Below are 25,597 nucleotides of genomic sequence, written 5' to 3' on the forward strand. Positions count from 1 at the left end.
TCTAAGCCTCCTTGGTGTGACTTGTTGAGATCTACTGTATAAATGCTATAGGGTACTTTTACATTACTATTTATGAAAATGGAGTAAATGAAAAATATTCTAAAATGATGTTGAGGGAAACCAAGGAAGAATGTCTAAATAGAGACTTGCCAGTCCATCACTACCTATCTATTATATGTGAGAGAAGACTGGGCAATAGCTTCCTTTGTGCACATTTGGGAGTTCTCCTTTTTCTTAAAAATATGTTCTGTACTTCAAATGCTGATGTTCGTTTTCAGCATATGGGGACCATTAGCAATATTGAAGCTGGACATATGGCTTAATGCGTTAAATCACTTTAGAATGTTGCATCTGTTTTTTTACCCTGGTGTTAACACCTGGATCAGTTTAGCACTAGTGCAGAAGTTCAGGACATATAGAGCTGTTAATTTTAAAAACATCTGGGCTTTTTTGTGTGTATGCATATATATGTGTATGTGTGAACTGCTTGGTCTCTGCTGTTATTTGAGTCTGATGAAAAAAAAATCTTACTTGAATTGTGCTGAAGGTGTGTACTGACCCACGCAGCAAATCGGCAGGAGACAGAAGGAATCTTTTGAGTAGATAAGCAAATTATTTGCCTGTGTAGCTTTTGTCTATCTTCAGACTTCCGTTTTTAACGTATTGATAGCTGGCTATGATTCTTCCTTCTTCTGCTCTCAAACTGATCCATTTGTTGTACTCTGAATGAGATATCTCACTCTCCCGGGATGCGTGAAATGGGCAGGCATTAAAAATTGACGAAAGCGAGTTCCCTGACTGAGTCTGCAAGCCTTATCTGAAGCCGCTTGAAAGTAAAAATGCCAGTCGCGTTGGAGCTTTGAAAAATGACTTTCCCTTGTGACCCACTGCCTTTTAGCAAGAGCAGAGTTTACAGCTCTTTTTAAGAGTGATGAGTGCAGTTGGTGAGTTTCTCTTGTTATGCCCATTAGCAAGATTGGACTAATCTGCGGGATGTAAACTGGAAGTAAACTGTGAGTGAAGGAGAAGGAGAAGACAAGGCTAAAAAGACGTTTTGTACTTTCCTTTATCCCAGAGTCTTTCCTGGAGACAGCAGTTAATAACATTTTCTATCTGCAGAGAGCCCCAGTCACCGTGAGCGCAGAGGTATTATAAAGGACATGTCAGCACTGCCTGTCAGGCCGTCAAGAGGAACTGCTTTTAAAATTGCTGTTGAAATCACTGTCTAAGCATCAATACTGGAGTGGAAGTAATAGCTTGTTACTTTAGTAATTAAAGATGAGGTCTTGTCAGCCAGGTTCAGGCCAGGCCGTGGGCCTGTGAGAGTGTTTGGCATGGGGAGCCTGTAACTGGGCTGTGGGAGCTGGAGGCCTTTTATTCTTCTAAGAGCAAAATGGCACAGAGCTGCCTAACCTTGGATGTTCATACTTCTGCACCCTCTTGTGCTGTCCAGGTGTAGTTTTTATTACAGTGTAAAAGGTGAAACAGGGTGGCAGTTGAAGCTTAACTAGCAGCCTATGCGAGACATGCTTCTTTGCTAAAGGAAGTCTAGTTTCATAGAATCATAGAATCATAGAATTACTCAGGTTGGAAAAGACCTTGAAGATCATCAAGTCCAACCGCAGCCTAACCAGTAGCCTATCTCTTAAAAAAACAACCACGAAACAACACCACAACAACAAACCTCTGCTAAATCATATCCCTGAGTACCACATCCAAACGGCTCTTAAACACATCCAGGGATGGCGATTCAACCACCTCCTTGGGGAGCCCATTCCAGTACCTAACCACCCTTTCTGTAAAGAAGTTCTTTCTAATATCCAACCTAAACTTGCCCTGGCACAACTTGAGGCCATTTCCCCTCGTCCTGTCACATGTCACTAGTGAGAAGAGACCTGCCCCACTCTCACTGTAAGAACCTTTCAGGTACTGGAAGACGGCAATAAGGTCTCCCCTCAGCCTCCTCTTCCTCAGACTAAACAGCCCCAGCTTCCTTAGTCTCTCCTCGTAGGGCTGATTCTCCAAGCCCTTAATGAGCCTCATTGCCCTTCTCTGGACCTGCTCCAGTACCTCCATGTCCTTCTTGTGCTGAGGTGCCCAAAACTGGACACAGTACTCGAGGTGAGGCCTCACCAATGCTGAGTACAGGGGCAGGATGACTTCCTTAGTCCTGCTCACCACACCATTCCTGATACAAGCCAGGATGCCATTGGCCCTCTTGGCCACCTGAGTTCCAGTGTCCCAAAGCATTAACCAGACTTCTGTAGTTGTTACATTCAAACCCTTGGCAAAAAAAAAAAAAACTTATCACCTGGAATTTCACAATTGTCTGCTGAATTTTATAGCTAAATACAATATGATCAATACTGTACCTACAGGGCTTGTGGCTGATGGATTTTTAATATGAATAGGGCTCAGTAGGAAAGGATCAGGCTTGTGTCAAGTTTGTTGCTGAGACTGTAAATGAAATTTGACTGAATTCATGCCATCTGAATGTACAATATGTTTCTTTATAACTTATAACCCAGTAAGAAGATGCACATTTTGTGGGAAGGACTGGTACAGCAGCTGTTCACCTGGGGGGACCAAGTTGGTCCTTTTTCTTACTGAATGCAGCATGGAGTTGTTTGGGATGTGTGCTAGTAGCTTTAGACTTGCGTGCCTGTATATTCATGTATATAGATGTGTCTAATAGCTGTGTGCAATTATTTTTTTAGAAGCGGTTGCATGGCTTCAGGTATTGGAAGGAGGCACATTTGCAAAAGATAGAGTAAAACCCAACAATTTAATGGGAGTGACCTGTGTGCCATCTACTCTTTTTACATCAGAGTGCTTAGCCTCGGGGAAGGCAGTTACAGTAGCAGTGTTCTTGCGGCTTAATTCCTTACTGTTTCCCTGAGAAAAAAATTGCTATTTGAATTCAAGGTTTCAGCTCTAAATCCTGACATCTGATAGCCATTCTTAGCTCTGCTCACTGTTGAGAAGCCTAAAATCTTAGATACTGTGCCTTTCTTACAGACAGGGCTATTTCTAGCCTAACACCTGCTTTACTTTTACTGAATTCCTGTTTTTTTTTTTTTCTTTTATGACTCTGAGAGTGCTACTACAAACTGAAATCACAAACAGAGGACTTAGATTTCAGGAAAAGACTCCTCCAAAGGACAAGATAAATAATGTGAAAACAAAGATCTTGTTTTCTTCCAGTGTTCTTTTATGGCTGGACTAAAATGAGAAAAATGTGTGTGGGGCTGAGAAAACAAATAGAAGCAACCTGATCCACTGCATAAGCAGAAGTCAAAATGAAAATTTTCAAGCATTCTAGAAGGCATCATCAGATCTTTATAGGATTTAAGCTGACCTCTTTGTGACCTCCGTGTGCACTGAGACAAAAGGGCATGTGGATAGGAAGCGTGTCTGAAAGCATTACAGCAGTGTGCGGTTGACAATGGAAACCTTGAGCTGCATGTCATTTAGGGTATTTGTATGGAGATTCCGTGGCATAGTATATCAGTGTCTGAGTATTTTTCTATAACAAACAAGACAACATTCCTGAAATGAATAGCATAAAAACTGGGATTTGGATGCAGATTGCAAGGTTCTTGTTTCATTGGGGGATGAGAATGTGAACCTGGGTGAATGTGTTTGACGGGTGCATTTCCGATGTTGGCCTGAATTTCACACCATTTTTTGCTTTCTCAACTAAACTGAAACGTGATTAATTACAGAAATACTATTTTTTTTTTTCCCTTTTTTTGAGAGGCAGGAAGAGGGAATCAGTAAAAGGTAGTGATAAATAATCTCTCTTTTTTAGTATTTTTTAATAGTAGAGTTATGAGCTGCCCTGATTCTCAATTACCCTGATAAAAGGAATGCTAAATGAGTTAAGCTCAATAGTAACAACAAAGCACTTTTAAAGAATTGCTTAAATTTAACTTTTGTTATGAAGACAAGTAATTAATTAAATTCCTGTCGTCTTTTTGAACTAAACAGGCCTCACACCTTCTCCTACAGCATAAATTTGAAATGCAAATGATTGGATTTGTAAAAACATAGGGGACAGATTTTTACAGTATTGAATTAGATGTGGAGACTGCTAATGGCTGGCATTGGTCCTTGCCAGGGTGGTTGGAAATAAAAATGCTGAAAACTGCATTTTGTTTTTTTCCCCCCCAATCAAGCTGACACAGGCTGGAATTCATGAGCTGATACAACATTAAAAATGTCTTTTTTCTCAATTGTAAGTATAAGAAATATAAAGAGGTGTAATCTCCTGTAAAACAATACTCTGCTGCTTGCTTTCAGCAAGGTGTTAACTGAAAATTGTTGTCAGTCAAAATATGTATGAGAAAGTTGTGGGAGTGCCCATAACACAACAGAAATTTGCATGCTGCTACCAACTTCTGTTTATTGTTCATCCATGTCAGTGAGATTCATTCCAACATCCAAATTAAAATTTCAGTATAAAAGGCCAGTTGGGGTTTTAGTTCTGAGTTACTGGAGGATCAGTTGTTTCAACAATGCTGTTTGTCAGATTTTCATATTTCTTTTACATTTTAATTATAACTCATCAAATCTTAAGCAATTACTCCTGGGTTAGACTCAGATGAATGCCACTGAAAAGTGTTTTAATTTAATGGAAGCAGCATAACATCTGTTTCTAATGTTTTAAAAGCCAATTTATATGGAAATTTTGCTTTAGTGAAAAGTCAATAGATGTGGACTTCTCTAACACCTCCTGTAGAAATTAAAAACTTGGATTAAAGCAATATCAAAACGGTGCCATTCTTTCTTGTTGTAGCGGTGTGATTATGTTTTCACAGCCCTTCATTTGTATTCTTTTGCTTCTATTGAAATGAAGTTTTTACTTGTCTTTTGTAGTCGAGCTATCAAGACAAACCAGGACCTTCTGCCAGAGACACCGTGGACCCATATATTCTACAATGACTTCTGGGGAACACTTCTCACTCACAGTGGGAGCCACAAGTCATACAGACCTCTCTGCACCCTCTCCTTCCGCATCAACCATGCCATCGGAGGGATGGACCCATGGGGTTACCACCTCGTAAACATCCTGTTGCATGCTGCAGTCACAGGCCTTTTCACAAACTTCTCCAGGATCCTCTTCGGGGATGGGTACTGGACCTTGATAGCTGGTTTGCTGTTTGCATCTCATCCGATCCACACCGAAGCTGTAGCAGGGATAGTGGGGAGGGCAGACATTGGAGCCTGCCTCTTCTTTTTGCTTTCTCTGATGTGTTACGTGAAGCATTGCTCTACAAGAAGTTCTTCAGCTAGAACTTGGGGCTGGATCTTGGGAGCGGGAGTGTGTGCTGGATGCAGCATGCTGTGGAAGGAGCAAGGAGTGACTGTTCTGGCAATTTCAGCAGTGTACGATATCTTTGTATTTCATCGGCTGAAAATGCATCAGATCATTCCTGCTTTATACAAGGTGAGTCTCCCTTTTCTTTCCCATAAGCTGTAAAAAAAAACAGTCTCTGTTAATCAGGTGTTAAATGATTTTTCGAGCACAGAATAATTCTCAACTCTGAAAAATAAGCACAGATGTCTAATACTGAAAGTATTTTTAATTCAGTTTAGTAAGGAGTTTTTATGTTTTGTTTGAACAGTGTGCTATTACCCATTGCTATTTCTTGACGCTGGGGATGTATTTCTTTTATTATTTTATTGGCTTCCAGGAGCTCTCTCCTCACTCTGTTTACTGTCAGGGGATGAATGTATGGCTGAATTTTGCAAAGAATCCATTCATGTTCTTATCCTCTTGTATCTTGATAACTTAGCTTAGTTTGGTCAGGCAGGCAAGAGCAGCAGCTTATTCCGTCTGCGGGCTCCCTGATGCAAAGATAGAGCTTTTCATTGTTCTAGTTTAACAGAGATTCTCAGAACCTGGCAGCATGTCTTTGGCATGTATTTTTTTCTCCCCATTGCAGGAGCTGTGAAGCAAATTTTTTTATTGCCTTACCAGACAAAGTATTTCTCATTTTTTAACTTCTAGCCCACAAGAAAGCAAGTGAAATAAGCATAAAATACTCATAAATAGCCCACCCAGAGCCCCTGTCTATCCTCTCCCCAGAGTCGGTGTATTTTAGTGGCACCGGTATACTCTAGCTGAAATCAAGACTTGATTACATTAGTTGCCGTACAAATGATCATGCTGAATATACGTAACTTTTTATTTCAGTGGATTGATTTTCCTTCAGAAAAATGCTGACTTAACAAAAGGAAAGTGCTTCATGGGGACATCTGTTGTCTCATGTTTTAGTGAGACATAACTAAGTACAGGAATAAAATAAGACTTTGCAGTCTGTTTCAATCACATTGATCTTAAAATCTGACTTCTCGCATAAATTAATCTAAAATAAATTCTAGTTTTTGGTAAAGTTATTATCTTAGCTTGTATAGAATGTATTCTGCAAGTAATATACAATGAAAATAGAGTCATAAAAAACAAGTTGTTTATTGTAGTTGCTTGGTAAACGCTCGTAGCATGTTGACTTAGCCATCATACATTTTTTCTGACATAAATGGCCATTTAAGGAACAGAATAATTTCTTATGTTTGAATATAAGACCTCTTTTGAATGCCAGTGGCCAACTACTGTATTCTAAACTGTGCTCCTAATGCTGAGCAGAAACAAACAGTAAACTAATAGTTTTTGTTTGTTTATTTGTTTTTTTAAAGCATCTTTAACAGCAAATTTTATTCTCAAATATATGGGAAAAGATACTGTGAAGTACTTTGAGGAGTTCAGTTTGCTATTCAAATGTTAAACTATCTTAGATAAATATACTCTTAAAAACATTCATACTACACAAATGAAATTCTGAATGACTTGTGTGTAACTTCATACCAAATCTAAATTAGTGTTCCTCAGAGTCTGTCCTCATTGCAGCCTGTCTTCAAAGACCAAATTACAATAATTGAACTAGTAAGTTCTGTATCATAGAATGCTCACTGCTCAAACCTTAAACCTTTACAGACATTTTTATGAACTTTGATGAGGAAGACCTTTTATTCCCTTTTTCTCTGTTTCCTCCATTGATACTGGGGTAAAAACTGGTCCAGCAGAGACTTTGGTGGCGTAAGTGAAGTCCAAGTTTCCAAATCCTACAGTGTCAATGGAAGACCCATCTTTCTAGGTTATGTGATTCTGAGTTTGGACATCTGTATTCTCCTCTTACATGAAACTTCTTGGCTTGGACAACAAAGTAGTGTCAATGCCTAAAGTTTTTTTTTCTCCATCTCTAGCAATAAAAAATAATAATTCTGTACTTTGTAGGTTACTAACCTTTAAGAAGTTTAGATTCTAGATGGAAGAAGTCTTATGGGGGAAGATCACCTTAAACAAAAATAAGAATATAAATAATAAAAAATGAAAAAATATAAATATTTTGCTTGATGTGCCAAAAATACATTTCACTGACTTATTAGGCTATATTTTCCTTAAAATTCTATTCAATCTGAATTTTGCTGATTAGTTTTTATGTCAGTGTTAAGGCAGCCTTTGTTCAATCATTTGCAGTGCTGAGAGGTTCAGTTGGGAGCCTTGGTTATAAAGTACTTCCAGTTAGGCTTCTTTTGTCCTTTGTAAGTTTTACTTAAAAGTTGTTCACAAATTACGTAAGCTTTAATAAGTACATATCATCCTGTAGGACTTTGGATGCCAGGGATATCTTCATTGATATAACATTTTATGAGAAGTGTTTCTCATTGAATACTCAACTGTATACTCTTTTGTACTCTATCTTTGCATGGACTGTACCATAACCATTGCAATTTCCTGTTCCCAAGGCTTGAATGAGAAGTAAAGGAATTGAAAGTGCAATTTTATTTTTTAAATGACGATCACTGCAAGTGATTGGAGTTTGGTAATGTGGGTTTTGATTGTAGCATCTGAGCAGTGTTTGACAAATCCTGACCATTATGGCAATTTAGATGCTATCATGTTGATTTCAAATGACTTTTTAATGTTTATTTTCACAGAAGTTTGAAATGAATAGTGAGAATATTTTAAAATGATGCTTTGTTACTTTTGAAATGATTAATAAGAAGAGAGCTGGGTTTTCCTGCTGAAAGCTTTGGTTTTAGTTTGATTTCTTGTGTTTGAGCAGAGAATGATAAAGTCAAACCTTTTTTATCTTTTAAGTTTGTATAAAAACAATCCAAATAATAACTCAGAATATGCTGCCGTTTTCAGCTCCACATTCTTTGATCAATTGTGTGGGTGTTACCTTCTTCTTGTTGCTTTGGCCCTAAAGCTTGTCCCTGATAAGAACTAAGAAATTAATTTCCCCTTCTGCAAACAAAACCAACTTGTGGATTAAGAGTTTTATTTGTTTTTTCTTTAATGTTGTTGCTTACAATTGTTTACTTAATAAGACATCCCTGCATTGCAACTTGCGTGTCAGTAGCCATCTACAGATGAGTAATCCTGAGTTATCCACTGGCTTGAGCATTTCATAATGAGAATAGAAAAGAAACAAAGGAAAAAACAAAACAAAACACAGACGCCACCAAATCTGCCAAATAGAACTCTGTCGTGTTTCAGAAATGCTTTTCAGAATGTCTGCACAGATAGAAAGAACCAAAGTAATTTACCTGGTCTGGAACTTGTGTTTTGCATTTTCTCAATGTGGGAAGGTAATTGTAGAAAGAAAAACGTCAGATATCACAAAGAGGAGTCCAGAAAAACGTGATGGTCTTTTACATAGGAGGGGAAAAGTGTAGAATGGAGCCAAGGGAGTGAGGAAAATAATTCCAAAAGGTGGTTGGCTTAAATCTGTTCTAAGTATACAGTAACAATATGAAACTGATAGCAGAAGAAAAGGCATGCCACAGCATCTGTGGAATGGCAGGAAGGAACTACCCCTTTCAATCTACCTAACCTTAATCTAAACCCTGTCCAGCTGAGCTGACACATCTGTTTCATATACTGTGCTGCAAACTGGAACTTAGAGGAAATGCTGGTAATAAAAAACCCTTAAAAACAAAACAAATATCCCAGATAGGGCTTAAGGAATTATTTTAAACCTGAATCAACACTGTATCCATTCTCTGTCAGTATCCAGTTCTGACACTGTGTCCAGTTTTCCTTGCTCTGCAAACAGCTGTACTTGGAAGTTTTGGAAAGAAAGTTGAAGGGCAGAAGTGAGGACCTCAGAATGAAACATTTGAGGCAGTGAGTAGTTATGGACTTGGGCTTTTGTCTGTAAGCCTTTTGAGAACACACTGCTGGGGAACTGAGACCCAATTAGTTACATACAAGGAACAGTAAAACCACTGAATGCCTTCATGATGGTTAGAGAAGATGAGTTGGTAAAAGCAGCCTTAAAAGTGCTCCAGCAGGTGGTAGAGATAGCACAGGGGGTGGCATGCCTCTTTCTTTCATTTTGCTCTTTCATTTTGTTCTTATTATTGGTCGAAGTGTGAAATAAATGTGAAATGGTGGCTCTGACACAAGACCAGTAGCAGTTTACTAGGCTCACACCTGTTATCATGAGGAGTCAGTGATGTGTCACTTGATGCGCCATGTCAAATCCTTGACAACATCCCATTGCATTTTGAATGGACTGACAGGGCTTTTGAATGAGGCAGCAGCAGAGAAGGACCACCAGCAGAGCAGATTAATATTACCCTTTATTTAAAGATATTTTTAATGCACTTTTAAAAGTGTATATCATAGCTACTTATTAAACTCTCCAGCTCTTTTCACTGTCATCGATGTACTGGTTATTCAGTAGAACTTGGCTGCTGATCTTTTTCCCTTTGCCAAGTTTTGTTGTATTCCTGTCTGCCTGTGATACTCAGGCTCTGGCTGGTAAAGTTGTCAGTCTGAATGCAGTTCGATTTGGTTAGTTCTGTTTTATTCTGTCTGACTCACTTTCTAATTGCACTCTGATAAGAAAGGATTTGCTATCTTAAGTCAACAGAATTTGATGGAAATGTGTTTATTGCAGTTGTAAATACGTTGTTTGGAAAGGGAGCAATTAAAATAAAAAGAAGTGGCTCTGTACTGGACAAAGCATTCCTTATTGAAGAAAGCTGAGATTTTGTTTTGATTTTCACCATTTTAGGCCTTGAGTTGTTTCTGCTGTAAGTTGCATAGCAGGTATGCAGATTGACTGAGTTTTCATGTATCATGTGTATCTAATGGTTGTACCTGTCAGCAGTTAGACTTGCAGAAATTAAACCATCATAAGTATAGGGATGGGAGGGGAAATCTGAATACACTATAGAGAACTGTGATCAAGCCTGTGATTATGGAAACTATGCAGATTCAGAGGCCTAATTCTTTTGTACTTGCTGTACCCAGCTTGAAAGCCGAGCCATTAATCAACATTGCTGTAGACAATCTTCTGTCCAATTGGTTGTACAAGGCTAATATAAGCCCAACTGTGCTGTCCTTTTTTCCTCTTTATTATTATTATTATTATTAAGTGAAAATGGAGCTGGACAAAGTTAGCAGTTAAAACGATGGGGCAAATATATTTAAAATTCATTTTTAATATAATGGTGATTATAAAATATTTATTGCTCTGTGGTTTGTGTACAAACTGCCTCATAGAAATAACTGAACCAGATGTACGTTCCATTAATGTTCCTCTGCCACAGTATAGTAATGTTTTACCAGATCAACATAGCCTTAGTACAGGGGGATTGTTATACTAAAAGAAAGAGACCTCTCTATTTCCATCACTGATCTGATTAACCCCCTCCTTCCCACAGAAGGTCTGTCTCATGTGGAATTAGTTATTGTTGTCTATAACTTAATGTGAACCACAAATTGGATTGCAGGATGCATTATCTAACCTTCTGTGCTATTATAGCAGTATTGGTTTTGTAAAAAGCAATTTTATTGGAAGTCTATATTTTATTTAAGGTAATGATGGAAACCCTGGGTCTGCATGGATGACACAGTGAACCACTAAACCAAGCCTTATAAAGCACTACTTTCTTTTATGATCTTGGAACAACTTCAGTTGTGAGTGAGATCTGTACAATTCCTGCGCAAAATAGGACTTTCTGTGTATTAGATAAAGCTACTGATTTTTGAGAACATTCCAGTCTGGAAATAAATCACTTTCTCCATTCTGTGAAGCAGATGCCTTTAGAAGTACCACATATTGGTAAGCAATTTCAAAATAAAATGCTGCTCTTGATTGAAACTTGCTGTTTTATTCTTCTCTTCTGAGGAGCTTAAGAGCCTTTGCAGTGCCATAGGACTTGGTAAAATACTTTTGAGACAGTATTTTAATATTGTTTAAATTCTAGCTCAATTGTGCGTGTTTTGTTTATTATTTTCTACAACCCAAGGAACTTGAAGATGCTTGAACTTGCCCACAGGCCTGTATATTTGAGCAGATCTGGTTAGTAATACTTTGATTTTGCAAGTTGTTTCTCACAAACAGTTGTGATGACGTGTTTCTATCTTGCTATATCATGAAATGCAAGGTTTAGGCTGCTGGGGTAGCAGCTGCTCAGAACAGGCTTCATGCTTAGAGACAGATATTTGGTATAAACACTTATCCCGAACATTGTCCTAGTAAGAAATAATAAATAACTTAGAGCTTCAAGTGGGATCTGACCTCGTGCAGGTTCTCTTTGTCTAACAAGAGCTGTTGTGTGCCATCTTTGTGTGCTGCGCAACCTTTGAGGTTGCAGAGCCGTGTGTGGGACCAGCCCCCCGTTGCTGGGCTGCTCTTGTTGCCCAGCTGTGAGCTCAGACTCTGCGGTGGTCATCTGGGGGTTAATTTTCCTGGCTGCTCCAAACCCGTACAAAATTGTGGAAGTGCTGAGACGAATGTGCCTGTACATACATTGCTCATATTTCCGGCTGGAGCTGTGCGGTGCTTTTCTCTTCACACTGCGGGAGAGCGGCAGCGTGAGGCCTGCGCTGTCTTGGCCACCACTCCCCCTCCCCCAGCAGATATCTCCTAGACAAAAGAAGCTTTTTGCGATTTACTTCTTCCCTGACAATTTCAAGTAGCTAATACTGCTGTTTCCAGTAGTTCCCACAGCTTCTTGCTGCTTTTCTTTTTGATCCTAAAATGAGAAAAGAAAGATTGGCCTCTGCTATCTTTCTTGTCAGAGATATTGATCTCCTGCATGTCCTGTGATGTCAATGGTGTTGTACCAAATTGGACATCAATATGCATAAATAGCTGTTGTTTCCTGAAAACATTTGCATGTGGTGATTTAAACCAGAGAAATATATAAGATATGACAGAAATATATGAGGACCTCTCTAAAAATAATGCTTCCTATTTTATTCTGTTGGCCCACAGTGTCAGAGGCAGATGGTGCTGGTATGACGGTAGAGGTTGAACCTTCCCACCAATATTCCATTACATGTTGTTGCCATGTGACAGATGGCAGCAGTCTGACAAAATGGTGTCTGACTTGGAAGTGTAGATGAAGCAAAGGGGTGTCAGTGAATTCCTCCATGTGCAAAAAATTGCACTTATTGACATTCATGGACACTTGCTGAATGTCTATGCAGACTAAACTGTGGATGTGATTTTAGTGAGGTGGTGGTGCATTTTGGCAGTGACAGTGACATGAAGGACAAGCCAGCTTTTGGATGGCCACGCACAGCTGTCACTCTGCAAAATGAAGAGCGTCTTGATTTGGTCATCTGTGCAAATCAGTGATTTATGACCAGGGAACATATGGATCTGAATATCAGCTTCACTGCATTGTAAATGATGGTGGCAGTGCTGGATATCAAAAAGTTTGTAACTAGTCCCAAGAACGCTTATGCAGAAAGAGGAAGAACACTTCATTCAAACTTGTCAGGATCTTCTGTATCAGGCTGAAGGTGATGGTTTTCTGGATTACCTCGATACCAGTGATGTGTCACCACTATGAGCCAGAGTCTATGAAATGGCGTTGTGTGAGTTCCCCACTGAAGAAAAAGTTGAAAGATGCAGTTCTCTGTGGGTTGAGTGATGTGCACTGTCTTTTGGGATGGGAAAGGAGTGGTCCTTCTAGATTTCCCAGAACCCAGACAAACCATCAAATAGTGTTATTGTGCTATTTGTATCAGTTGTAGTTTCCATGGCAATAAGTAGGAGTCACTTTGGGGTGACCTATGTAGCATCCTGAGGCAATTTTAGCCAAAGTGTGGTTTTTTGTCTATTTTTCAAATAAGGAATCATAAGCTATCTGAAGAAGCTGGCTTAAAATGGACTATATTTTAATATTAAATCTGTAATTATCTATCTATCTATCTATCTATCTATCTATCTATCTATCTATCTATCTATCTATCTATCTATTTTCATGGAGGAGCTACTAAAATGTGCATTACTTTTTTTCTACCCTCTTTGAAGTCTGCAATAATGTTTTTGAGAGTATATCTGAGAGTTCCTCTCTGGAAAGAAGGAAAAAGAAAAGGCTTCTTAAGGCTTCTTTAATAAGTAAGTAAATCAAAAACAGAGAAGCCTTTTTGTATTTGCAGAGATTGTGAAGACGTGAAGAGCCCTCAATGTAACAGAAAGGATAATTTGCTAGAGAGAGGTTGTCGTTGTATTCAGTCTTAGATCTAAGATTTATACTGCATGGTAGCATGCAAAATTTGCTGTATTCTTTCTTCTCTGCTTACAACGGATCTTTTTTGAAACACAGGGTGAAAAAGCTTTCAGGGGCTTTGCATGGTTGGTATTAGCACTTACTTGTCATTCCGAGGTTGCATACCAATCACAAATATGAAGAACAGTGTGACTTGTTTCATGGTGCTTAATTACTGCGTACCTGTGGTTTTGCTATTTGCCAAGTTTTAAAACTTGTGCCAGTAATATTCAACTGATAATGTTACTCATCTATTTTTTAATGTTTTCACAATGCTTAACAAGTAAAAGCACAAAACTTGCCGTACTGCCTAAGGACTCTGTTTCAAAACACTGAGTGTTTAAAGGTGTTGGTCACTCTTCATCTTAGTGATTGCCTACAGCTTCCTAATGGAAGCAGTTTTGCAAAACTACTTTTCTAACAGCTGGAAGGTTTCTTGTGCAAAGTGTCTGTGCTAAAAAGCAGTTATAGTTCATGCGTTTTGATGTAGTAAGTATTTTAAGCATTCATAATGGGCCATGAATACCTGTGAACGTTAAGGGATAAGAAATAAGTACAGTAAGTACAGCCTTGGTCTCTCTTCAGTTTTGCACTTGGTTTTGATATGAGAACCTACAGCCCTTTTTACTCTCTGGCTGTGCTTCTCTATGAATCATTTGTACCATCCATAAAATGGAAAAAAAAAAAAAAAAGAAAAGAAAAGAAAAAAAATCCTAAAGGTAAGTGGTGTTTCAGTATGTTAAATGTCTCCTGGTGCAATTCCTTTCATGGAGATTTGCTTTGGCAGTTACGCCTTTTATGGTTAAACATCTTATGGTGTTTTGGCTAAAATGCATGTATTTCTCATCTCTTATTCACCAAGTATCTTTTGCATCTGTTAAATGTCAGACAGAAAGTTTATACTTGTGCCTTGCATACAAAACTTCAGATACTCTCTTCAAACTTGAGTACTTTCGTTTATCCTCCTAATACTGCATTTAGGCCCCTAAGTATCCAGATTTGATGAAGTGCTGAATGCTTGTAGGTCCTGATGGATTGGCTGTGCTGAATGAAGCCATTGCACTTTGTAGAGCACAACTAAATAGCGTGCTGGACTCTGCTTTCAGCATTTAGGGCAAGTGCCAGTAGCATCAGAAGAGGGAGGGAAAAAAATAAAGAAACAGAATCAAATAGATAATCTGCAGAAGAGCAGGTGCAGGTAGTGGACGGTCATAGTTCTGGCTCTTAGAAATGCATTACACCATCTTCTGGAAAGGTGATTGCTAATGGGAGTAAATGAAAATCAGTCTTAGGATTTTTGAGCATCTTAAATGTAGTCATCTAATTACCTGAGTCTATACAACAGAATTGTATTCTCAAAGGCAGTCATCTTCCTACAGTCATACTAAAACAGGGCCTTTGCCGCTACCTGAGAGTAAGCTTTGATTCCAGACCCAGGGGAACATGTCTGGGAGGAACACGAACATATGTAAACCATGAGCCACAAGGGAGACTTTTCTCTTGGTATTAGGTTTAATTTTGAATTTCCTGGTTTATGCTCATTTTCATGTGCAGTAATGATTTAATGATTACATGCACAATTTTTCCAAGCTGAGTGATTTTAAACAGTAACCTGTGTGGACAGTTACAATATTAAAAAGGGAGAGAATGCAAGTATTTGAGATTTATGGTGGAAACAGCCAGATGTGATAGAAGGCAGCAAACATTTTCTGGCATATTTACTGGAGGAACAGATGATATTTTGTGCATATGCCTGTATTTCTTTTTCCAGCTGCAATGTAGATTAGGTACAAGGAGGGAGACAACCCAGGCTTGCAATCCTGTAGCTGACTTTATGGATTGGTTCTTAGGAGGTAAATTTCTAGCCTCACTACCCTTGAATGTCTCTAAGAAAAGAGGACAAATCCTCAATGCTGTGGGTTGTCTGCACTGAGAAGAGGGGGAAAACAAAATAATTTTTGTTCCTGTGTTTCTAGGAAACTAATTGGAAGTGCACATGAAGAAATTATGTTAAAATAGTCCATAAGCTTTTGGGAGAAGGGAAAGAGAATTTGTGTACTTGGTGCTTAAATGTCAGGTAGAACATATGTACCTTTTTATAGTCAGAATAGTAAAACTTTCAGACACATACAGTTTACTTCTAAGGCTGTAGATTTGTTTGGGCTATGCAGAAGTCAGCTTCTTTGACATGTAATCACCAAATATTTTTCTCCTTGACAATAAAATGTGGAAATAAATTCTCATAGCAACAAGCTCTTTAAAGTGAGTGTTGGGGCATACTGAGTTAATAAAGGCAAAGAGAGAGCAGAGGAGAGGAGGGTAAAATTGTATCAAGTCTCTGTAAATTCTTTCTCTCCCAGAAAACAGGACTTTGGGGGCTATGGATAAATTTTTTGCATGTTTTAGTCTGCATGTTTTAAAAGCATCCTGGGTAGCCTGTATTGCTGTAGAACACAGCAAAGCTTGCATCAACAGCAGTGTTTATGTATAAGGGATTGTGAGATTTCAGTTTATTTTTAAAATACACGTCTACTATATTTCTATCTTTTATTTGGAGACTTTTCTCCTTAAAACATGTTATTAGAAGTGGCAAAATATTGCCACAAAATAGCTCTCATGAGTTTTAAAATAGAAGTAGTGCCAATTTTTGTAAGCTTAGTTCTTGCTTTTTTGGAATACTACATACATATAATATTTTTGGCTTCTTGTAATTTGAAATCTGTGGAAACTCAGTGTTAGCAATTTTGCAGAGGTTTTTTCTGTTATTGTTGTGGCTGTTTTTTGTTTAAGCTATTATTTAGTTTTTACTTCTTCTGACCCGAGCTTTAACCAAGAATTTGATGTTTAGTGGGTTATTATAGTTGAGAATATGGATTAATTGTGGAACCAGACACATTCGGTGCAATCACATATAATTACAGATAATATCTCAAGTGTAATTTCTTGCAGAAAAAGAATTGAGCCACTTGTCTTTACCCACTTCTGATCTTTTCAGTGTGCAGTGCATACTGTGGTCTTTGAGGTCCCTTATAACCCAAGCCATTCTACGGTATGATCCTATGATTGCAGATCTCCCTCTCATATCTTATTTGGGGTGATGTTACCTGCTTAATGTGTACTTATACCCTCCTTCCTGTGTACTGATTTCTTTGATCTGTGTTTTCTTACTGATACGCATCTGTACCTGAAAAAACTTTCTGTAAACCTTTGCACTGTTAGTGCTGTCTTTCCTTGGAATAAGAGAACAGTTCATTTTTTTTTTTTTTTTTTTTTTTTTTTAGAGTTTCTGTAAAGAAACTCAACAGTAAGAAAAATTTCAAGTTAGATCTGCTAGTGATAATGGCGCACTGTGGAAATCGCCAAGCTAGCTAACTTGAGGGATCTTGATACAGAGTACAAAAATCTAAAGGCAAGGTTAGCAGTTGGATTCCTTGGCTGGTTTGTGCCAGGTTGTAACTAGTGTACAGTGTTCAAAGCAGGCTGAGGAAATGTGCATACAGTGCTCAGGATATGACTGAGCGTTCATGACCGCTCTTTCCATCAGGAGACCCTATAGTCAAAGTAACTTAGCCCTCAGTGGTACTTATCAAGAAGCAAACATTAACTCCTGAAAGTTTCATTTGCTGTCTGCTTCACAAACCTACGGTGCATATACATATAGTGTTATTATTTGGGGGATTTTATCTATAATTTTGAAGTTTGAAAATGCAGAAGAAAACTTTTTTACATGATGAAATTTGTTCTGAGTTGATGCTGGGATACCGTAAGACAAAACTAAGCTGACTTCTGTTGTGGCAGATTAAATGATCTGTGAACAGTCTTACTTTTTACCTTCAGTTAGACATGTATGGAACCTAAATTAAAACAACAAAAAAAATGTTGTTTATATATCTATGTTTGTGATTTAATTATTGTTTTGGCAGTTCAGCGTTGATGTGTTTTGAATATGTCTGGTTTCTAAATGCAAAATTTTCAACTTGCTTCTTTTATTTCCATCAATTTTCAATCTGGAAAATGTTTTCACTCCATTGTAAATCATGACATATGTGGTAGTATAAACCTAGACTCTCAAATAATTGCTTCTACCTTGGAATTGTCTTGCTCGTGATGTGATGTATTGCCAGCAGTGTGAGATTGCACACTAGCAAAAAGGTTGATATGTCCTTGCACTCTTAAGTCAGTCTCTAAGGCTCTGCAGTACCCAGATGGCTGCTCTGATAGTCTGGTAACAAACCCTGCTGTCATCGAGTGATATAAGGAAGATTCAAATTTAGGTTCACCTTTTTCAACAATGATGATCAAATGAAAGAAAAGAAAAAGAATATATTGAAAAGCTGAGTGTGTGATACGAAGGCCAAAATTTGGGAATCTATGCAGACTTACCATTATTATATTATCTGGCAGAGCTGCTCATAGCAGCCAGAGGATGCAGCACTTGTCTTCTGTCCTTACTGTGTGCAGTGTTGGTGCATTTTCTTATATGTTCTGACAGACTAATGAAAACTGAAATTTTATAAGATCTTATTTGATGTGTGACCTCGCATTTCATTGCACTTGGTGGTGGTTAGCAAGCAACATATTATCTCACTGGGGTAGTAAATCTGTGTTTTAATGCATTTATTTCTTTTACTTGTAGTGTAGCAGACAGCTTCAGACCCTCTGGGAGAACTTTTCAAGTCTGTCAGTTTTTCAGTCTTCTTTGCTACTTCATTCTCTGGGCTTGGTTGCTGATTTGATTAAATGTTATGTTACTTTGATGCAGAAAGTGTTTGAAATAGTCAGAATTGGTTTAAAAAGGGCATTGTTTAAAACTAACATAGATATCCAACAAAATCAGGCGCTTTATGTGTCCCAAAGTCACGCTGCTCTACATCATCAGGCTTCTAAGTCTGTTTACATGAAATTGTGCAGCTAAATATCTCAGAAATTTTATTGCTAAAAATTATAGAACTGCATTGTAAAATAACATGTATTTGCATTTGGAATCATAATATATATTAAATTTTGTTGACTCCTTCCAGGGAACTCAATTTTCTGTGCAGTGAAGCAAATATGTAAATTGTTTGCTGTTATTTGTTGTTGTTGTTATTGTTGATAACATTGGTGGCTGTGGAAAATCATGTACATCATGTTTTCCTATTGGTAAAGTAATCTGATATGTTCTTCTATTAACTAACTGCTACGTTCAGCTGAGAATTACATAGGCTGCTTGCAGGAATATAGACTCTGTGGAAGCATAACTAAATGTAAATATCTACCTAAATTCCATTATTTTGGGAGTTCTGCATTTGAATGTTATATCATACTGTATCCTTATGCTGTATGCTGTCCTTTTGACCAGATAGAGTTGTTTATAGCATGAGACTGAGTTCCTTTCTCTGGTTGCAGTGTCTTGTGGAGATCTTGCTGAATCCTGAAGCAGGTCCTTGTGTTCAAAAGTTTTTTAGTGATATTTTCCCTGTCTGTGAAGTTTGAAAACTAGTTCTGATTTGCCCAATGCTAAACTCTTCCAACTATCTACTGGATTGTAGATATCTCAATGGATTGCAAAGGTTTATTTTTTCAGGTAGACAGATTCTCTGATATCCAAGCATGCAGTTGTTTTTGGTGTGACTTAACTTGGGAGTTTCAGTTTGTTTTTTAAGATTTATCTTGTCACTGAAAAGCTGTGACATCTTTAAAAGCATGCACAGAAAACTATTTGAATGATTGTGTTTAAATTCTTGATCCAGAATAAAAAATGCCTGTTGCTGCATCGCGGTTAATCTGCTTTAGTCTATTTGAACTGCTTGTCAAGACAGAAGAGAATACTTGGGGCTGCTTAAATAGGAGAGAAGATTATACATAAGTGACTGGAAATACTAGCTGTGTGAGACATAAATTTGTGCCCATGTGGTATTTTCTCTTAAAGTTAACAAACACTTTCATTAACAAAATGCATTTGTTTTTTTAAAAGAGGAGAGAAAAGATTACATGGACAGCAAGGGCATTTGAAAGAAACTCAAGGACAATGAAAAGTAGAATAATTTAATATTTGCCAAAGAGAGTAAAGAGAGAAAGCAACGGGAAGAGAAAAACTTGATTGCAGGCAATGAGGAAGAGCAGGAAAAAACCCACTAACCAAAACAACAAAAAACAAATCACCAAAGCCAAGATACAGATTTTGTCTTTGAAGTAGTTTTCTGAAAAGAATAATACAGTTTGAGAAGCTGGGAAGCAAGGAAAAGCATGCATCAATTTTATTTATTTATTTATTTATTTATTTATTTATTTATTTATTTTTGGAAATACTCTAAAGCAAAACAAGACCATGAAGAGAATGGACTTCAGTAAGAAAGATATAAATTCATCATGTCATTGAATGTTTAGTTCAAAATTTTAATGGCAGCTCAAACTTTAATGTTTTAATTTGTCACTTGGTTGAAGTTGTGGTGTATGGAGAGGAATACGTATGCACTCACATTTTGATATATGATCGTTTAAAAGGGAGACTGTGTGCTGTTTTAGTAATACATTTTTGAAGGTGATGCCGTTCATTTTAATGAGAGATTCTTTTGAACTTTAAAGGTAAGTGATTCAACTAAAAAACACACAAATTATTTCTACCAGTTTCAAAAAAGTGTGGTTTTCTGAACTTCAAATCCTGTGCTTTTTTAGTGTACTTCTTAGTTTTGCTTTAGCAGTGATTCATATTGATTTTGTTAAGAGTTCTACCATGCAGATGAAAACCTAGCTAGCTGATAGATAAACCAGTGGGTTAAATAACTTTGTCACAAACAGCTGGGATGTTAGAGACTTATATTTGGGACTGTACTATTCTATTCCTTCTTTTAAATCCCAAGAGTCCCTGAAAATACACTAGGGAAATTTGTAGTGGGTTTTGAAGTTAAAGGACTCAGGTATACCCACAGATTAAAATAAAAAATGAAATACTATGATTGACAGCTCAGACTAACAAAGACTATCTTTGGATTACATTTGAAACATTTTCAGATGATTAAGAAATATTTGTTTTGTGTCCTGTGTTGTCCTTTTCTTACAACAGAGGATCTAAAATAGGTGGGTTTTTTTTGGTGTTGGCCTACTGAACTCAGCCTCCTGTGCCTCCCTGCACTGTGTCCATCTGCCTTGCCATTTTTGTTGCCAACTGTTTCTTCATAAATGTTCTGTAGGGCTTGGGTACTGCTTGGAATTGGAAGGGGGAACTGAAACTTGATGCTGTGAAATTTCAAAGTGGCTTGAGGAGATTAGAGTGAATTCACTTCTAAGAAATGATAATCTAAAATTAATGATCATACATGTTCATTCAGGTAAAAGAAACAATTACCATATGTGAAGCTTGGTTACAGCATTGCCCTTCCTATCTTGAGTGAATTTTCCACTTACTGTTTCCATGTTACTAACTTATGCTATTAACTGTTATTTGAAAGAGAGGCACTGAGATTGAATTAGGGAGGGTTTAGAGTCCTGTAATTTATGATGATTTATGTAACTGTTTAGAAACTGCTACCCAAAATGGATTAGAAAATTTGTTTGATAAAAAAGTTATCTAATGCAGTGGATTTGTTGCGGGGGGTGGAGGGAGAACACCAGCTGTATAAAGAAATTTTGGGTGGTAGTGTTATAAAATACAAACCAGATGTTAGAGGGATAATCTGAGGAAGCTAATTGTGAAAGAGTGCTTTAGCATACCTTGCTAAAGATGGTGGGGATCAGTGAATTCAACCGTAAGTTCTGTGTGCTGTAGCAGAAGAAAAAAACATTAAAATAGACTCTGCAGTCTTAAGCTGTTTTACCATATTGCAGAAATGTAGTTGTCCCTTGCTATTTAGCTTTCCAATATCTGAACACCAAAATATTTTCAGAATTTTCTCCTCAGGAGATAGTTATAGGTAAAAAAAAATTACAAAGCAGAGAAGAGCAAAGCCTTTAGTTTATGACTTTCAGATGATTTATTTATTTATTTATTTATTTATTTATTTATTTTTTTAAATAAGAAGAGACAAAAAGAATATAAGCTAGTCCAGTGTAATGGTGGTTGAGAGTTGACTACAAAGTTATAAATAATTGAGCAATGCCAATATAGTGCTTACAGGGATCGTATTCATGTCTTCCCACAAAGAAGGTGCCTCTTGAAGGAGTATACCCACTGTCTGGGATCGAGTTGAAGATGGAAGCTAGTTATGAGGGATGAACAGAAACATACTGGAAAGGTTTATAATTAGGAGGAGAAAGATAAATTATGGGGGGCAGAATGAGGTATCTCACCATAGCAAATAATCTGATACCTTTGGATCTAGTTTTTACCTTTACATTTCATCAAAAGCAAAATGTACTTACTGTAAAAATATAAATCTTGAGAACAAAGAGGAAAAACTACAAGTTGGCTGTGTAACTAGTTGGCCAAGATGGGTCACTGAACACCCTGCTGCAAGAATGTAGCTGGTTGGGCCAAGACCAGAGCAAGACTTCTCTTTTCCTGGTTTCTGTGGGTAGCCCTTTGCTTTAGAAGAATCATCAAGGTGTAGTTTGCTTATACATACCCAGTTGGTAATTTTGCCTTGGAAGGTTTTCTTTTAGTAAAAACAAAACAAAACAAAAAATTACTCATACTCTTTGGTTACCCAAATGTTTGTTTAAAATAACATGATTTTTTCTTGTGATTAATGGTACCCTAAAAGGAAAAATTAGGAAGTATAGTTTAAATATATAATTTTAAGATGTCAGTCAAAAAAAGTGAAATGGCAAAAAGAAGTATGAAAGACCTACTAGTTGTCCATGCATCTCTGTTGAACATGTTGAATAGATGCTTTGTGGTGTGCATGTCTCTCTCCAGGGCTAGTAGAGATTTTTGTTATCAAGAAGGATTTTGAAATGCATTTGACTGATCTTACTTTTTATTGTCAGCTATTGTTTAGACAAGTGTTAAACAACAACTGATTAGAAGGCTTAGGCACCCACTTGACAGCAGATTTTTTTGAGTTCATGGCATAAGCTGAAGAGCTTTCAGCATATTTTAACATTTTATTATGCATGTCTGGAAAATACCACCCCCTCAGAAGGTTATGCTCTCACGTTTCTCCCGTCAAGTAAATCCTCATAGAGGTGTGTGTGTGAAACACCACACATCCTCTGCCCGTCAAACATAAAAGCAAAAATATCATTCTGCCAAATTAGTAACTGTTGTGGTACTTTGTTACCAAAGCTGATGTCTCCGCCTTCTGTTTTATGAACTGCTTGCTCTGCGTATAAGGCTGCCTCAGACTCGTCAGTCTGAAGGTAACATCTCTAATAAAAGTCAATCAGTCAGTATAGCAGAGTCCTCAGACCCCAGGGTGCTTCTCAATTATTAAGCAAGAGTAAAGCTTGTTAAGATCTGCATCGCTTAGATGGCTTAGGAAAAAGCCAGCATGAAAAGATAATTCTTAAGCTGACAGTTTTAGCATTTAATCCGTGACTGCACAGATGACTGCTGGTAGCACATTCTAGCCATGAACCAGGGAAGTTCAGTCTCTTCAGCACAGTGCTGCAGGTGGCACCTGGGTATCTGTCACAGCTGTGGCATAACGGACTGCAGAACCATGGGAACAGAGCAGTTCAGCAGCATTATGCCTTGGGGCAAGAGGACAGCACATTCTGGAGCTTGCTTCTCCTGCATCAGAAACAAAGACCTGATGCACATGTCTGGAAGCGGGTGGATTGTTGAGAACCAATGTTATGAAATGGAAATATATTGAAAGACATATTTTCCAGTTTCAGGCGGATTAGCGCAAATGTATTTTGCTTATGTAAATTCTTTTCCTGATTCTTAACATTCTCTTTTGTGCTGTAGTGGGAAGTTATTTTCAGAAAAGAGCTCTTCCTGATATTACAAGAGCCCCTCAGCATTAGCCATGTGAATGTCAATTCCTCCCCACCTCTGTCTCTTATAGTATTTTCCCCTCATTATCCTAAATTGAAGTTTTCTCTTGACTTTGTAACCCAACTATAAAATCTGTCCAAGTAAAAATTGAGCACAGAACTTATGACATGATTTTAAATGGCAGATAAAAATTAGTTCTAGCTCTCAAAAGATTTTTAGGAAGTTCACAGTCTTTGGACAGTGTTATATCAGAAACTAGTAATGGTATTTTAATTTTAGAGGTTTTATACACAGAAATTACAGTTTTGTGGTTGGTGTTTGGTTCAGTTTTCCACTCAATCACGTTGTTGTCCATCAGACAGGAACCTGACGTAGGAACAGTTTTCTCAAAGGCAGGGGACTCTCAGGCTGCAGTAGAAGAAAGAATAAAGACGAAACATCAGTTTCTTGTGAGAGGAAAGTAACTCGGGAGCTCACAGTCAGACATCAGAAATCCAAGTAGCAATGCTGTGTTCTGAATTCTACAACCGTGGGAAAAATTGCATTCTATCAAGCATGAAGAGCCCAGTCACAGGCCATGTGTTCATTGAAAAGTAGGCTTCATTAGTGTTGATACTTGCAATCTTCTTGTGCATGGATGATTTAAAATTATTTTTTATTTTATTTATTTATTTTAATTTATTTTACCAAAGTGGGAAGATGGTCTCTAGGAAAATGTTTGAATTCTAAACAAAATTTTCTCTTAATCTTTGTCACTTGGCAGCTGTTCTTATGTACCATAGGATCAACTGATCTGAAAATGTTTCCTTGTGTGAAACATTCAGAAAAAAAAGACCTAATAGAAATGAATTTCTCTTCAGGTGTATTTTAAATCTGATCTGTATATATATGTATATATATATATAATTTTTAAAGAACTTTATAAGAGGATTGCCATCAAACTCCTCTTCAACATGTACTTTTGACCACTGTGTCCTACATTATGTTGCTATATCTTGTCATTTTGCTTTTGCGTTGGGAATTTCAAAGCCATACTCTATGTAGTTTTCAGTGGAGCCTGGATGATATGCAAATACAGAAAAGCTCATTTTAATGTGGTATAAAAATATATGGTCATCAGTTGGCTGAAAGATATTCCAGTTTCTTTAGTGCAGAGATTCTTTATCCTTTATTGTCAGTCACTTTAATCATCATTTTTCCCTTTCTCAGTCTGCATAAAAGAAGACATTTGGTAATGTTTGCTTTTGCCCCCCTTTTTTCTTTCCTCCTTCATATTAATATAAGGTGAAACTCTTTGACTACTCGCTGAAAGGTTTTAATCCCTTGTAGGTTTTCTGAAGTTCAATCCGAGCTGTCAAACTATATTTGTTACTTTCTTTTACAAGTAAAATCAGTGGTTGTAGCTGCAGAAAATGATTCATTACAATGGTCTGCAGAAACTTGAATGCTTTATTGTTTGAAGATGATCAAAATACTTACTTGTGTTTTCTCCCCTCTGTGGTTTCAGAAAAGTTTGTCTAACTTCTAAAAAATGTGACAACAAAATGTTATGTGGTTACTATTCCTCTAACTGGTTATCCGAGATATATAGATATATTGTATCAGAACAAGGAAGAAAATGTTATTTTTAAAGAAAATAAACCAAAAAGGTTTATCACACAAGGCAGTGTAAGTCTAGATTTTGCCCCCAGAAGTCTGACTGTGGTAGTTTTTGTTTGTTTGTTTGTTTTGTTTTGTTTTTGTTTTTTTGTTTGTTTGTTTGTTTGTTTTGTTTTTTCCTATTGATGTCTACTAATTGGCGTACAGGAACTACTTTAAAAAAGCAAACTCTGTTTACCAGTCTGTATAAAACTGCAGGTGTGCCAGGAAGACTGGGCGGCTTAGGTATCCTAGGGCCTGACAGGCTCCAACACTGACCTGGAATTACCAGAGACAAGTTAATTGTTCTCTCTGTCTAGATTGTTTTTCTGTGGATTAAGAATAAGAGCTGTGGACTGTTTCCATGATTTCCATGTGCAGCTAGCTTCCAGGAAGCTTCATTTCTATAGGCTGGTTTACTGTAATTTTATGCAGGTATTTTGGAAGTAGTACAGTTACAAAACCCAGGAGATTTCAGGGTGAGAAATAGAGAAGATTGTGAATGTCTGT

The 25,597-nt window shown here is 37.4% G+C and overlaps 1 protein-coding gene across 2 annotated transcripts in view; it reads left to right on the plus strand.

Moving 5' to 3' along the window:
* TMTC2 (transmembrane O-mannosyltransferase targeting cadherins 2) overlaps window positions 1-25,597 on the plus strand; it is a 243,499-nt gene that overhangs the window by 97,120 nt on the left and 120,782 nt on the right. For both annotated transcript variants that reach the window (XM_072335783.1, XM_072335789.1), the window contains exon 2: window positions 4,879-5,449. In XM_072335783.1, coding sequence (XP_072191884.1) covers window positions 4,879-5,449 — 571 coding nt within the window. The remainder of the gene's footprint in view (window positions 1-4,878; window positions 5,450-25,597) is intronic.

The sequence above is a fragment of the Excalfactoria chinensis genome, chromosome 1, assembly GCF_039878825.1.
Source record: "Excalfactoria chinensis isolate bCotChi1 chromosome 1, bCotChi1.hap2, whole genome shotgun sequence".
NCBI classification, from domain to species: Eukaryota; Metazoa; Chordata; class Aves; order Galliformes; family Phasianidae; genus Excalfactoria; species Excalfactoria chinensis.